The sequence below is a fragment of the Lates calcarifer genome, linkage group LG6 (genome assembly GCF_001640805.2).
Source record: "Lates calcarifer isolate ASB-BC8 linkage group LG6, TLL_Latcal_v3, whole genome shotgun sequence".
Lineage (NCBI taxonomy): Eukaryota > Metazoa > Chordata > Actinopteri > Centropomidae > Lates > Lates calcarifer.
Genome location: NC_066838.1, coordinates 27597667 through 27613057, shown reverse-complemented (window position 1 = coordinate 27613057; position 15391 = coordinate 27597667). Strand labels below are relative to the sequence as shown.

At 47.8% G+C, this 15391-nt stretch overlaps 1 protein-coding gene across 1 annotated transcript in view; it reads right to left on the bottom strand.

Moving 5' to 3' along the window:
* Positions 1 to 384: 384 nt before the first annotated feature.
* Positions 385 to 15391, bottom strand: part of cacna1fb (calcium channel, voltage-dependent, L type, alpha 1F subunit) — a 34452-nt gene continuing 19445 nt past the window's right edge. Inside the window, exons 21-51 of the mRNA XM_051070996.1 lie at positions 14382 to 14484; positions 13963 to 14092; positions 12922 to 12981; positions 12747 to 12853; positions 12311 to 12398; positions 12103 to 12210; positions 11859 to 11911; positions 11617 to 11763; positions 11331 to 11532; positions 10196 to 10354; positions 10010 to 10120; positions 9832 to 9915; positions 8540 to 8668; positions 8384 to 8449; positions 6780 to 6871; positions 6462 to 6621; positions 6248 to 6375; positions 5477 to 5573; positions 5242 to 5344; positions 5030 to 5131; positions 4797 to 4927; positions 4089 to 4220; positions 3936 to 3996; positions 3533 to 3755; positions 3167 to 3274; positions 2957 to 3090; positions 2694 to 2806; positions 2402 to 2606; positions 2257 to 2358; positions 2069 to 2169; positions 385 to 1997 (exon numbers count right to left, since the gene is read on the bottom strand). Of these exons, the coding sequence (XP_050926953.1) occupies positions 1734 to 1997; positions 2069 to 2169; positions 2257 to 2358; positions 2402 to 2606; positions 2694 to 2806; positions 2957 to 3090; positions 3167 to 3274; positions 3533 to 3755; positions 3936 to 3996; positions 4089 to 4220; positions 4797 to 4927; positions 5030 to 5131; positions 5242 to 5344; positions 5477 to 5573; positions 6248 to 6375; positions 6462 to 6621; positions 6780 to 6871; positions 8384 to 8449; positions 8540 to 8668; positions 9832 to 9915; positions 10010 to 10120; positions 10196 to 10354; positions 11331 to 11532; positions 11617 to 11763; positions 11859 to 11911; positions 12103 to 12210; positions 12311 to 12398; positions 12747 to 12853; positions 12922 to 12981; positions 13963 to 14092; positions 14382 to 14484 (3803 nt within the window). The 3' untranslated portion in view covers positions 385 to 1733. The remainder of the gene's footprint in view (positions 1998 to 2068; positions 2170 to 2256; positions 2359 to 2401; positions 2607 to 2693; positions 2807 to 2956; positions 3091 to 3166; positions 3275 to 3532; positions 3756 to 3935; positions 3997 to 4088; positions 4221 to 4796; positions 4928 to 5029; positions 5132 to 5241; positions 5345 to 5476; positions 5574 to 6247; positions 6376 to 6461; positions 6622 to 6779; positions 6872 to 8383; positions 8450 to 8539; positions 8669 to 9831; positions 9916 to 10009; positions 10121 to 10195; positions 10355 to 11330; positions 11533 to 11616; positions 11764 to 11858; positions 11912 to 12102; positions 12211 to 12310; positions 12399 to 12746; positions 12854 to 12921; positions 12982 to 13962; positions 14093 to 14381; positions 14485 to 15391) is intronic.

The window sequence follows — 15391 nt, the reverse complement described above, 5'->3', positions numbered from 1 at the left end:
CCAGCAGGTGGCAGTGATGCACCTGAGAGCTGGTTTAACAACCACCCATTGTGGAGAAGACTGACAGGAAAACCTGAAGAAGAAGGAACTTTTCATTTTATTTTGCATGATGATGCTCTTATTCTGAAATGTAGCTCAGAGTTCAGTCTCTTTCCTGTGTTGAACTAAAACACTGAAACTGAAACTGAACATCTGTAAATATGATGATACAATGAGTCTGTTTCTAATCTGTGTTTCCTTCCTGTTAAGAGTCCGACGATCAGGTCAGAGCAGGAAGGTTTCAGCTGTTTTAGGAAATAACTTCTTAAGATGAGTCGGACAGTGAGACAGACACAAGCAGCGGTGGTTTGACAGACGACAGATGAACAGCAGTTTGGAGTCGGTCTTTATTTGAGGTAAACGAGGGTTCAGGCGGAGCTGAGCGTCTGAACACATCTCTACATGTGAGGAGACTTTCAGGGGAAATCCAGGCGTGAAGTTGAAAAGCCCTTAAACAGCTGGAAAGAGAAACAGAAATCTGACGGACACCAAACTTCAGACGAGACACGAAGAGGACGAGTCCCGATAAAAAAAAAATCAAACATTAAAAAAGAAAACACTGAACAAACACTCAGTTTCTCCTCCAATAGAAAACAACTAAAAGGCTTTTCAGTTCATCGTCTGATCAGAATAAAAAGACACGATCATTAAATATGAGAAAGGTTTTCCTCCACAGAGCAGGAAGCAGAGAGGAGAGAGAACACCTGTCTGATCCCAGGTGGAGGTCAGTCTCCAACACACAGAGGCCACTTCCTGTTTCTGTTGCTCACTGAAGACCTGAGTCCTGACAGAGGCTGAAAACTCTCACATGAAGAGTGAAAGAGTTTGGTGACGACAGGGTGTGAAGCAGTCAGTGCAAACAAACATCAAATGTTATTTTAAGACGATCAGTTCTGTTCTGAGTCTGAGAAAAGCTGCTTCCTCCTGAGTTAAAGTCAGAAACACTGCAGCTCACTGAAGCGACAGAAAAAATTAAAACATCATCAGAGTTCTGCTCCGCTGCAGAGACTGACCGCGTCTCTCAGACGGTCAAAGCTGCAGCCAAGACTCAAGATGTGTCCATGGTCTCTTTCAGCAGTAGGAGTTTTTGCTGCTGACAGTGTTTACATGTTGTTGAGGGAACAACAGAAACAGGAAGTGACCTTGTGTTCCAGTAGTTTTAGAGGAAACTGTTCAGTGAACAAAGAACATCTGAAAACAAACTGAGACTGAAACTGGAGAAACATCAGAGTGAAAACTGTGATCGGACATTTTTACATTTTCAGTTCTGCAATTTCAAAACAGTAAATTCCAGAATCTGAACGGTAACAGAGGTGCATTGTGGGTACACTGTGATCCCATGGAGCTCAGCAACCTGGACCTGGACCTAGACCTGCTCTGTGGCTCTTGAGTCAGGAAGCGTCACCATGACGACTTGTATTGTTTTTCCAAGAGTTCCTTTCTCGTTTTATCTTTCGTCAGTTCTTCTCGTTCTTTGCTCTCCTCTTTCATCCTCACCCTCTTCTTCTTTCTTCCTCTAAATATTTCTCTGTTCTCGTGAAGAAGAACTCTATCCATGCTGACCTCTAACCTATTTAAGCCACGCCCCTCTCTCTCTGCCTGTCTCCTGATTGGCCAAATGTTCTGTCAGTCAAACCCTGACAGGCTCAAGCACCATCTCTCAGTTCCTCTCTCTCGTCCCTGATTGGTCCAGATCAGAATGATGTCACACAGGTCATCTCGTCGGCCAGCTCGTCCTCGTCCCGGCCCGTCCTGATTGGCTCCTCATCGCTGTAGAGCGCGGCAGGGTCGGTGGCTGCATTGCTGAGGAAGCCGTGGCTCCCGGAGCCGAGCAGGTCGCTGGCGGCCGACTCCATCTCATCCACGGTCATGTGACACGCGTCAGCAATCTCCCGCTTCGCAAACGCCACGAACTTGGGATCCCGAGCGTAAAGACCGAGACCCTCGGAGATCAGGACCTGCAGAGAGAGGAAGGATCAGTGACCGTGGTCTGACACCGATCAATATCAGCGATTGATCGTGTCCTCACCGCCTCCACCAGGCTGTCGGCCGACCCTCGCTTCTCTGTGAACTGAGCTCCGAGCTGCGAGGGGACTCTGAGGGTGGTGTAGGCTCTGTACGGCGGCGGCGCTGACGGAGAATACAGAGAACAGGTGAGACCAACACCTCCACAACGTCCTGACAAAACCTCCATCAAACCACGTCTCACCCTCCTACCTGATGTCCCTGCGGGGCCACTGTACCAGGCCGGTCTGGGCGCCGCCCCAGTCACACTGACACCTGATGATGACAGACGACAACACAGCAGGTGAGGTTCAGTCACATGTTCATACCTTCACCAGGTAAAGTCCAGCCTCCTCACCTCTTCCTGCTCCTCCCTTCTTCCCCTCACCCCCAGGTCCTCCTCCTCCTCCTCCTCCCCCCCAAGGCGGGCTGCCTTCCTCCTCCACTAGGATGAGAGGAGCATAGAGGAGGCGTCCGCGGCGAGGACACGAGTTCGCCCAGGATGCCGAGGAGGCTGCCGAGGAGCGACCGGAGGAGTGACGAGACTCGTAACTGCTGAACATCTGGGTGGGGGAGAGAGAGAGTTACTTACCTGTGTGTACAGGTATGTGTGTTACCTGTGTGGGGTGTTATACAGGTGTGTGTGTTACTTGTGTGCGTGTGCGGCGTGGCGGTGAGGTGGGGTGGTACGTCCCGGGGATTGGCAGGTCATCACTGCTGCCCTGTCTCCTCAGACACTGGATGTTAAAGGACGGTTTCCGACCTGTTGGATGACAACAAAACAAACGCACCCGCACGGCTGTCAGTGATGATGTCACAGCAAGAGTCTGCTCAGGTGTGTTTGACTCAGGTAAGATCAAAGTTCACCTGTTTGTCCTGTATAACCTGGGAGGACTGTGGGATATCGTCTCACCTGTGGGCGTGGCAGGAAGTAGGCGTCTCCGGGTCATCCTCCTGCCCTCGCTGTAGCCGTTACCATAGCTACTGTTGTAGGGGGCGTGGCCATCATAATGGTCTCTGTACAGAGGAGGCTCGTCGGGATAATGTCTGAAAACACAGACAGGTTTTAACAAACACATACCTGTCCATCTGTTACCTGTGTGTTACCTGTGTGTCAGCGTACCTGTCTCTGGAGGTGATGCTGTCGTTGTCTTCCTCTCTGCTGTAGTAACCTTGCTCTCCGTACGCCTCCATGTCCCCGTTCCTCCAGTATCTGTCCCTTGAGTCCCTCCTGCAGAACAGGGAGAGCGTGATTGGCTGAGGCACCTGTCAATCAAGACAAACTGGAACCCAAACAGCCTGAACACCTTTTTATTAAATGATTAGTATCCAGAGAACTGAACCTGTAAACACCTGGTGGACGTTAGAGGAACTGCAGGGAGACACACTGAGGAGCTTAATGTTTGTTCACTGCTTACGTTACCACAATGTTCAATGCCTGAAGGACGATGGCCTGTCCTCCATATTTGTTTGTAGTACGTTAGCCTACCTTCCATGCTTGTAGTATGAAGGTCTCTTGTGGGTGTGGTCCAGCAGGCCGTTCTTCACTGACGGGCGGCGGTGATGATGATGATTGACAGATGACCTCATGTTGTCTCCACGGTGAAGGTGTTCATCGTGTTCGCTGCCATTTGGCATCTTGGTGAGAGAACCCACCCGGTGGATCAGACCTCCATTAGACAGACCTCCGTCACCGACAACACCACCGGGACCTGTGGACAGACGACAGGGTGTAGGTGGATTTAACTTCCTTTTTCTATTTTTAATGAAATAGACGTAAAGTTAAATAATCTCTTCCGACCGTCCTGCTATCATTTCACCATAATAAGACACGATAATCTTAACCTGCTGTGACCACATTAACTTGATAATGTCACATGATGTCATGTTACCAGTGGGCGTGGTCAGGATGGAGCCTCGTCGATCTTTCTCTGGTCCAAACCCGTTTTCACCCTGCAGACACACAGAACCAGACGTTGTTTAATCTGTCCCAGTCTGCCTGTGACCTTTGACCTCACAGGTATTTACTGTGTGTTGATAAAGACCTTGTACGCAGCATTCTCCTCCAGCTCTTCGTCCTCCATCAAGGCCTCCTCCTCCTCCTCCAGGTCCTCGTTCAGAGCCAGACGCATCTCTGGACCCAGATCCTGCAGAGTCTTCAGACCGGCTTTACACAGCTACAAACACATTAAAACATGAATACACACACAGTTTTATCATTACAGACAGACAGACAGACAGAGAGACAGAAAGAGAGACAGAGAGACAGACAGAGACAGAGAGACAGACAGACAGAGACAGACAGACAGAGAGAGACACAGAGAGACAGACAGACAGAGACAGACAGACAGACAGAGACAGACAGACAGACAGAGAGACAGACAGACAGAGAGACAGAGACAGACAGACAGACAGACAGAGACAGAGAGACAGACAGACAGAGACAGACAGACAGAGAGAGACACAGAGAGACAGACAGACAGAGACAGACAGACAGACAGAGAGACAGAGAGACAGACAGACAGACAGAGAGAGAGACAGAGAGACAGACAGACAGACAGAGAGAGAGAGACAGACAGACAGAGAGACAGACAGACAGAGACAGAGAGACAGACAGACAGACAGAGACAGACAGACAGACAGAGACAGAGAGACAGACAGACAGAGACAGAGAGAGAGACAGACAGACAGACAGAGAGAGACAGACAGACAGAGAGACAGACAGACAGAGACAGAGAGACAGACAGACAGACCTGTACAGCAGACGGGTTGGTGGAGTCGGACTCTCCGGTCAGATCTCCTTTCTCTTTCCTCTTCCTGAACTTCCTGAAATAATCCTGGATCAGGAAAGTTGCGTAAAACTTCCCAACTGTTACTTCCTCCTCTGCAGAAGGAAACAGAGGTCAGTCTGTGGCATCCACAGCAGCAGTATCAGCAGTATCAGCAGTACTTGCTGTACTTGCCATACTTGCAGTAGTATCAGTACCTTCGTGTGGTGGTATGACCTCGTCCAGTAGTTTTGGTTTCATTCTCTTCCAGATCTTCTTGATGATCACCCTCAGCTCCTCGTTCTCCTGGTCAGGGTTACCTAGCAACAGCACAGAGTGGGCGGGGTCAGCTATAAATTATGATAATACTGCGTTCATGTTCACACCAAAAACTTTATGGTCCCATCAGGGAAAGAATGCACATTTTTACCTTCAGTCTTGATCTTGAGGGCAGTGCGGACCAGAGCGAAGAGTGTGGCGTTAAAGGTCACCATCCCATCAGAGTTCAGGGGCATGTTCATCGCCACCAGACGCTGACACACAGGAGGAGGGGGAGGGGTAAATGAAGACCTGAACTGCTAGCACCATGACATTACAACATTACAGACTCAGAGAGGCAGAGGACCTAGAGTGGAGCCCTGTGGGACACCAGCAGTATGGTTTACCTTACAGGCCACTCTGTGAGGACAAAGCTTCCCAAAGCCCAGAGGAGGCTGAATCCTCCTGAGCAGAGCCACAACATCCAGGTGTTTTATACGACCCCTTAATGAAGAGAGTACAACACAATCCAATATAATACAATACGTTTCAATGCAATAAAATACAACTAAATGTCAGCTGAGCCTCAACGTCCAGGTGTTGTCTTTGGTCAGAAGATGTTGATCTCAGGTAGGTCAGTGTGATAACAATCAGACACTGTCCTCTGAAAACAACACTGTCCTGCAGCACTGATCCTAAAACCAGGAAGTCAGTTAGCATGTTAGCATGTTAGCATGTTAGCTCTTCCTGTTGTCAGTGTGTTTCTGGTTAAATGTCTGAAATAAGGTCTGTGGTTTTAACACAAGCTCAAGACATTTTCAGGTTTGATTCTCCGACATAAAATCGGTCAGTAAATCAAATTCAGTAAATAGAATTGAATTGAATTGAGTTTACAAGTTCTTCCCGTGTTTGGTTTATCAGCGCCTCCTCCTGGACGGGAGGAGGACTCAGCCTGAGCTACATGTGGTCACAGAGACAGAGTCTTAAATCTGATCTGGATTTTATCTGAATATGAGAAACTTCATGTGACAATGACAATAAAGATATTCATTCATATTCAGTCATTTAAACGTGAAATCACAGGTGGAAATGTGGCCCCGAGATAAACTGCACTTTACTCCTGCCACCAGCAGGAGGAGCTGCAGCACAGAGGCTCAAACCGTGTGTGTGTGTCATACTTGGCCTCTGGGTCGTACTCAGACCAGATCCTCTTAAACTCATCCAGGTGATGTGGTCCCAGAATCGACCAATCACGTGTCAGATAGTCAAAGTTGTCCATGATGACAGCGACGAACAGGTTGATGATCTGAAGCAGAGAAACACAGTCAGAGTGTGTGTGTGTGTGTGAGAGAGAGAGTGTGTGTGTGTGTGTGTGTGTGTGTGTGTTCTAACCAGGAAAGCACACAGCATGAAGAAGCTGATGAAGTAAACGATGGCGAAGTTGCTGCCGCAGCTGAACTCTTCTCCTGGTTCATAGTCTGACTCAGGGTCACAGCGTTTACCTGGGAGGCTGGCCAACATGATCTCCTGCCACGCCTCACCTGTGGCACACCTGCACACACACACAGAGAACAGGTGAGGTGACCAGGACACACAATTTAACCCTTTTGTTTTGTTGAATAATAAGATTAAGGGACAAGAAAGGAAACGAGCCAGAGCAGAGGAGAAGAGGAGGAGGAGGAGGTGGAGAGGAGGGTGGGGGGGGCTGACCTGAAGAGGAGGAGAACAGCCTGAGGAAAAGTCTGGAAGTTGTTGTTTCTGTTGATCTGAGTGTAATCCTGCATCGCGATCTTCCCAAACGTCTGAAGGAGAGAAAGATGGTGAGAGTTAGAGTGAGGAGGTCAGCAGGTGTTTCCAGGTGTTTAGACAGACTTTTATTCATTAGTCATTCAGTATGCAGCAAGTGTATACAGAACAAAATTTCGTTTGCATAGACCTCAGTTTTTTACAGTTTCAGTGCAGTGTAAATGTTTGTGCAAAAATTCTGTAAGCAGTATATGAATAAATTTAAATAAATAATTGGATATTTACAGTAGGATTTTTAGGGTGTATGGCGATTTTAGCAGCAGCAGTATGGATTAAATATTAAATATATAAAAATATCTATATAAATGAACAACAGCAGTCTAATGTGAGACTAGCAGCACTGAGTATTTACAAGACAGAGGCTGAAAAAGAATTTTAAGTGTTTTTTAACAGTCTGATGGCTTGGGGGACAAAGCTGTTGTAGAACCTGATGGTCCTACATAGAATGCTGTGGAACCTCTTTCCAGAGGCCAGCAGGGTAAACAGTCCATGATGGGGTGAGAGGAGTCGCTGCAGATCTTTCTGGCCCGAGACACACAGCAGTTCTGTGCAATGTCCTGGATGGAGGGGAGAGTTGAAGTCCCGATGAGTCTCTCTGCTGTCCTCACCACTCTCCTCACATCCTTCCAGTCAGAGGCACTGCAGCCTCCACACCACACAGAGATACAGCTGGTCAGGATGCTTTCTATGGTGCTTCTGTAGAATGTGGTGAGGATGGGTGGGGGCTCTTCTCATCCTCCACAGGACGTACATCCGCTGCTGTGCCCTCTTCACCAGTGATGCAGTGTTTACAGACCAGGTGAGGTCGTCTGTGATGTGCACCCCCAGGAACTTTGTGCTGCTGACCACCTCCACGGTTTTGTTGTTGATGAGTAGCGGAGCATGGCTGGGTTGGTTCTTCCTGAAGTTGACGATGAGTTCTTTGGTCTTGTCCACGTTCAGGATCAGGCTGTTTCTGCTGTCTCTGCACCAGCCCACCAGCTGCTCCACCTCTTCTCTGTAGGCCAGGTCGTTGTCATCCCTGATGAGGCCCACCACTGTTGTGTCATCCGCAAATTTCACAATGCAGTTAGTGGCGTGCCTGGGGCCGCAGTCGTGTCATCAGGGTGAACAGCAGAGGGCTCAGGACACAGCCCTGAGGGGAGCCTGTGCTGAGGGTGATGACACTGGAGGTGTTCTGTCCGACCCGCACTGACTGTGGTCTGTCAGTGAGGAAATCAAGCAGCCAGTTCTGCAGGCGGGTGCTGAAGCCCGGGGGTCCCAGTTTGTCTACCAGGTGTTGAGGGATGATGGTGTTGAAGGCTGAACTGAAGTCCAGGAACAACAGTGTGTGTCCAGGTGATAAATGTCACTGTTGGTTCTCGTCACTGCTACACGCTACATTAGCCACTATTAGCATAACACACACCAATCTCCCACTCAACTGTCAGGGGTCCAGGTGCATTGTGGGTAATGTGAGCACCTCTGCGGGATCACCTGTGTGTGAGCTCACCTGTGTGTGAACTCACCTGCATGCCGATGACGGCGTAGATGAAGAAGATCATGGCGATGAGCAGAGCAACGTACGGCAGAGCCTGAGCAGAGAGGAGGAGGTTAGACTCTATGTGACTACACACCTGACCATAAGCCCCGCCCCTCTCCTGCCATTAGCCCCACCCCCTGACCTGCAGCGATTTGATGAACGTCCACAGCAGCGTACGAATCCCCTCCCCTTTACTCAGCAGCTTGACCAATCGCATCACTCGAAACAGACGGAAGAAGGTGATGGAGACTCTGGAGCTGTCCTCTCCGCTCTGACAGAGACAACAACAGCAAACAACAACTGAGATCTGATCTTTACCTCCGTCTATCAAAAGAAATCAAACTGGTGATGTTCGTCTGCTTCATTCATCCTCCTGCATCTCTGCGTCCTCATACAGGGACGATTCGCTTCAGGTTTTCTGCTCCTTATTCCTCATGTTACTAAACTCAGACCTGGAGTCCTCGTTAACACTTTTTTGTTCAGTCTAGTTCCCAACACACTCAACAGAGTAAAAACAAGATGGCGTCAGTCTCTGTCAGCACATCCTGCAGCTGTGATAAAGATCACAGTCTGGTTCTAAGTAACATTAGTCGTTTGATAACAACAGGACACAGAGTAACACCACTCAACAATCGTCACATCCTACATGTGACGCAGAGTTTGCAGTTTAGATTTTGCCGCTTAAATAAAAGAGAAAAAGCTCAGGAGAAAAACTGTTCAGGTCTCAGCAGGTGAACTGTATTTATGAGGCTGTTTCCACAAACAATGAACTCAGTTTCACTTCATTTTCTAATCTAATTTTATGGAGTCATTTCAGTCCTCAGCGTGTGTAGAGGAAGAGCAGTTCCTCACAGAAACAGCAGGGGGCAGTGTGACCAAGGCAAACATGAAATGGAGTCTTGAACTTTATTTATGTGATGATTTAGAGGTTTAAAGTCTTTATTAACGTCTCCTCTAACTGCTGCAGAGACACTGGATCATAACATGATTTAGTTCTAATCATGTTTATATTTCATCCATCTGTAAATACATTTGTTAACACTTTGAAATGTGAAAGTTGAACAGGCTGTAAAACAGTCAGCCAGTCAGTATATGAGTTCAAACATAAAATCAGAGAGTTTTTAGTTTCTCTGATGAGCCACTGCTCTCGACATGATGCAGGTAAAGAGTCACTGACACCACGAACACCTGCTGCCCTCTCAGAGCGTCAGTTCACACGCTGGACATCATCTGTTTCTGAGAGCAGCACTAAACTCATGTCTAATACAAGGAAAACAAAGGCTTCCTCTTCTTCTTTTTCTGTAACCTCCAACAACAACAACCCACCAGCCACTGAACCATCCTGACCTCCTGCTCAGTAACCACCTGGACCTCATACAGAACCTGCAGAAGCTTCTCCTGATTCTGTAAATAATGAACTGTTTGTTTACTCACGCTGAACTCTGTGACCACGATGTCGACCACGCTGCCGACCACGATCAGAGCGTCAAATGAGTTCCAGGCGTCCACGAAGTAATGCTGTGAGAAAGAAACGTCCCGTCAGGTTCACCTCACTGTGGGAATCCCTGAGATGTGAGACGCAGCAGTTTGCAGGTGTGTTTGTTTTGCTCACCCTGAGTCTGAGAGCGAGCAGCTTCAGCAGCATCTCCACAGTGAAGAGTCCAGTGAACACCATGTTGAGGATGTCCATGATGTAGCTGAAGGTTTTGGACTGTTCGTAGTGCTGCAGGACGACAACACACAGTCACACACACAGCAGACAACAACACACTCCAGCAGCTCTGAGTGTTTGACTTACCTGGACAGCCAGAGTGACGGTGTTGAGCAGGATGAGGACGAACATGACGTACTCGAAGCCTGTGGAGTTGATGATGGACCAGAACTTGTACTGAACCGGATTCTTTGGGATGTAGAGTTTGAGCGGCTGAGCCTTCAGAGCATACTCCACACACTGACGCTACAACACATACACACACACACACAGTTAACACACACTGATGCTGGACGACTCAGAGCAGAAGCTGATCGTTTTTTTCCAGGATGAAAATCAGACTGAAACTAAATAGAAATGAACCTTTGAAAACCACCATGAGGAAAAGTTTTATTAACGACAACAAATGAGCTCATCTTAATATAAAGTCAAATTTAACGAGCTCATGATTAGGGCCGCTCAATTCTGAAAACTGGAAAACATGGAAACTTTTCCTGGGAATTAATGGGAATAAACTGTAAATGAGCTAAAGTGCAGGTTAGCCTGTAACAACCTGCAACAGGGAACTGAAATGTAGCTGAATAAAAACCTGTTGCAGCCTAATGTTGGTTAAAACAACCAGTCTGGATCAATATATCTGATCTGTCACATTAAACTTCAGCCAGCAACTAAATACATCTACATCTGTTTATACAGCAGCTAGCTGCTAAATCAGAGATGCTAAATGTAAGCTAGCTAACAGTGTTTCATTGACAGTTTAAGAGGCTAGCCGTCATGGTGCTAGCTCTGTTTCTCCCTCAGTTTTCTGTTCATACAGACTGTAGGTTAGAGTCTGATTTATCAGCTGATTCAGGAGAGTTCATCTCTTCATCTACCCTGTTTCTATTTTCATCAACTCTTAAATATTTTTAAACATCTTTCCAATATTTCCAAAATTCCCCAGCTTAACTTTCCATGGAAAGTTTCTGTGATCTATTAGAAAGTTTCTGCATGTTCCTGCTCCTGATCAGTAAAAGTCTCCAGCAGTAGCTTCACCATCATTTGTTTTAATATTGATTCCTCCAAAATAAAAGCCCGGCTGCAGACTTCCTGTTGATGTCATGCTGCACTGTTATTGGCTCAGCTATTTATTGATCTGATCTACATCCACCTCCACCCAGAGACAGACAGAGAGACAGACAGGTGTCAGACAGACAGACAGGTGTCAGACAGGTGAGTTTACCTGGTTCTTGTCCAGCTCACAGTTCTTGTACTCCTGCTCTCCCTGCTCTCTGAAGGTGATGATGACGAAACCCACGAAGATGTTCATCATGAAGAAGGCGATGATGATGATGTAGACGATGAAGAAGATGGAGATCTCCACCCGGTAGTTGTAGATGGGACCAGAGTTCTCCCCGTTAGCGTCGATGGCTTTGTACAGCAGCCTGGATTTGGGAGGGGGGGGGTGTTAATGTTTGTCTGCACACACTGAGATCAGTTAATAAAGTTGTGTTGAATGGAACACTCACGCGGGCCAGCCCTCAAAGGTGGAGACAGTGAAGAGCGCCATCATCCCCATCAGCACGTTATCAAAGTTAAAGTCACTGTTCTGCCACAGACGCTGCCGGACCATCGGGTGACTCACATCCCCGTCCTTATACACGACGAAGGTCCCTCTGCACACACACACACACACACACACACAGTGAGGATGTTGTGTGTCTGGACTTCACTCAGACTCCGTTTCCTGTGTGGAGGCTGACAGACGTACTTGCACTGTTCAGGGGTGTGTTTGGCTTCATCTGTGCAGCGATAAAATTTCCCCTGAAACACAAAGCACACAATGAGTCAGCGAGGAAACAGGTGACTCGTTAAACAGGTGCGAATCAAACACGAGTCTGACAGAGGGGAAATAAAGAGGCTCTGCTCAGTCCAGGACCTGGTCCTTCACATTCAGCTCTGTCTCTGTCTGTTTTGAAATAAAGTTTTATTGAGACAAAGCGTCTCAGTCCGACCTTGAAGAGCTGGACTCCGATGCAGGCGAACATGAACTGCAGCAGAGTTGTGACGATCATGATGTTTCCGATCGTCCTGATCGCCACAAACACACACTGGACCACGTGCTGCAACACACACACACACAAACACACACATTACGATTACTTTCATTATCAATCACCCTGCTGATCACGCTGAGTCCATGAAACATCAGGGTGTCCGTACCTTCAGTCCTTTGGCTCTGTTGATGGCTCTCAGAGGTCTGAGCACCCGGAGGACTCGCAGGATCTTCACCACCGAGATCGCACTGGAGCTGCACACACACACACACACACACACACACACACACACACACACACACACACACACACACACACACACAGGCTCAGTTAGTGTAGGGTTGGTTCTAACCAGCAGAGGGCAGCACACACACAGTTCATGTTTACAGTTTGAAGCTGCAGCTGATTCATGAGGTTTTAAATCTCAAACCACTGATTTCTGACCATGTGAAATGTTAAAGTAATGGATTAATAACTGACTTGATAACTAATAATCAATAACCAGGGTTTGTCTCTGTCTGAAGCTGTGGATCTGACTCAGTCTGCAGATCCAGTCCTGAACTAACACTGATGAACATGAGAGGAATGGAGCTGTTACTGACTGCAGGAAGAAGGAGACCAGAGACACGCTGACGACCAGCAGATCCAGCAGGTTGAACCAGTTCCTGCAGAACGAGCCCTGATGGAGGAACGCTCCGTGGACCGTCATCTGACACACAGAGAAACCACGTCAGAACCAGGACCAGGACCAGGACCCGGAGATTTCATCCATCTTACCTTTAACAGGATCTCTACGGTGAAGATGGAGGTGAAGGCGTAGTCTGCGTAACCCAGGATCTACGAACACACAGGAAACAGGCTCGTCACCTTCACCTGGGGGGTGTGTGTGTGAGTGTGTGTGTGAGTGAGTGAGTGAGTGTGTGAGTGTGTGTTACAGTGTGTGTGTGTGTGTTACAGTGTGTGTGTGTGTGTGTGTGTGTGTGTTACAGTGTGTGTGTGTGTGTGTATTACAGTGGTGTGTGTGTGTGTGTTACAGTGTGTGTGTGTTACAGTGTGTGTGTGTGTGTATTACAGTGTGTGTGTGTGTGTGTGTGTATTACAGTGTGTGTGTGTGTGTGTGTGTATTACAGTGTGTGTGTGTGTGTGTGTTACAGTGTGTGTGTGTTACAGTGTGTGTTACAGTGTGTGTGTGTTACAGTGTGTGTGTGTGTGTGTATTACAGTGTGTGTGTGTGTGTTACAGTGTGTGTGTGTGTGTGTATTACAGTATGTGTGTGTGTGTTACAGTGTGTGTGTTACAGTGTGTGTGTGTGTGTGTTACAGTGTGTGTGTGTGTGTTACAGTGTGTGTTACAGTGTGTGTGTGTGTGTTACAGTGTGTGTGTGTGTGTGTATTACAGTATGTGTGTGTGTGTTACAGTGTGTGTGTTACAGTGTGTGTGTGTGTGTGTTACAGTGTGTGTGTGTGTGTTACAGTGTGTGTTACAGTGTGTGTGTGTGTGTTACAGTGTGTGTGTGTGTTGTAGGATCAGCCTGGTGATTTTCTCTCTCCCTGTTTCCATGTGTTTCCTCTTTAACCCGCTTTAATCACTGACCCACTTTGTGACTGTGTAATCTGCTGAAGCCCCGCTCCCATTTCATGACATCATCAGTGACCTCACTGAGACACTCTGTTCTGATTGGCTCTGAATCTCTGAAGCCCTTAGGACCCACTGCTAGCTTAGCCACAATGCTAGCTCTGATTTAACTGTAACTGATTACTGAAGTAACTATTACATTACAGTTCCACTCTGACATTAGAAGCATGTGTGTTGACTCACGTTGTTCCTGAAGGAGTGTGCTCTGATTGGATCCTCAGCAGCCAATGAGCAGCTGCTGAGGATGATGAAGACGAGGATGAGGTTGGTGAAGATGTGGTGGTGGATCAGAGTGTGACAGGCCACACGGATCCTGGAGACAGACAGACAGACAGACGGCACCCATCACTGATCTGGACTTAGACTTAGACTAGACTTTATTGATCCTTTGGGATGACTCCCTCAGGGAAATTAAGTAAGTCTGCTTACTTCTGCTCATCTACTCATCAATACATGTCAGCTGCAGCAAAGCATCATGGGAACTGTGGCTGTTAATGTTGAGAAGTTTGTCTTATCTGATGCAGTAGTTGCTAGTTATGCTAACGCTAATGACAGGTGTTAGCTGCAGTACCGTGACTGACCACCAGGACAAACAGACTTACGGGTTCGTTTTGCTGAGGCAGAAGAACGCACTGCCTTCTGGGATTGGAAGAACCTTTTCTTTAGGAGGAGCAAGGTCGGCCATCTTTAACTGGACTCCTCCATCTGACGGGAGGAGAGAGGAGGAGGTTTAAATTAAAACAGTGAAGTCAACTCAGGAGTCATTACCCCCACCACCACCACCACCCCACCCCCGACTTTACTGAGGGCTGAAGAACAAAGACCTACTCACCCTCCTCTGCAGGTTTTAGAGGAGAAATAAAGAGATTCATAGATTTTATATCCTGTGTAACTTTAATATTCAGATGATTGTTTGTGCAGCTGCAGCTGAGGACGGACTCTGATCTCTGATCTCACTCAGAGGACAGAGGACAGAGTCTGAGTCTCTGATCTCACTCAGAGGACAGAGGACAGAGTCTGAGTCTCTGATCTCACTCAGAGGACAGAGTCTGAGTCTCTGATCTCACTCAGAGGACAGAGGACAGAGTCTGAGTCTCTGATCTCACTCAGAGGACAGAGTCTGAGTCTCTGAGTCTCTGAGTCTCTGAGTCTCTGAACTCTGATCTCGCTCAGAGGACAGAGGACAGAGTCTGAGCTCTGATCTCTGATCTCACTCAGAGGACAGAGGACAGAATCTGAGTCTCTGATCTCGCTCAGAGGACAGAGGACAGAGGACAGAGGACAGAATCTGAGCTCTGATCTCTGATCTCACTCAGAGGACAGAGGACAGAATCTGAGTCTCTGATCTCGCTCAGAGGACAGAGGACAGAGTCTGAGCTCTGATCTCTGATCTCACTCAGAGGACAGAGGACAGAATCTGAGTCTCTGATCTCGCTCAGAGGACAGAAGACAGAGTCTGAGTCTCTGATCTCACTCAGAGGACAGAGTCTGAGTCTCTGATCCCTGATCTCACTCAGAGGACAGAGGACAGAATCTGAGTCTCTGATCTCTGATCTCGCTCAGAGGACAGAGTCTGAGTCTCTGATCTCACTCAGAGGACAGAGTCTGAGTC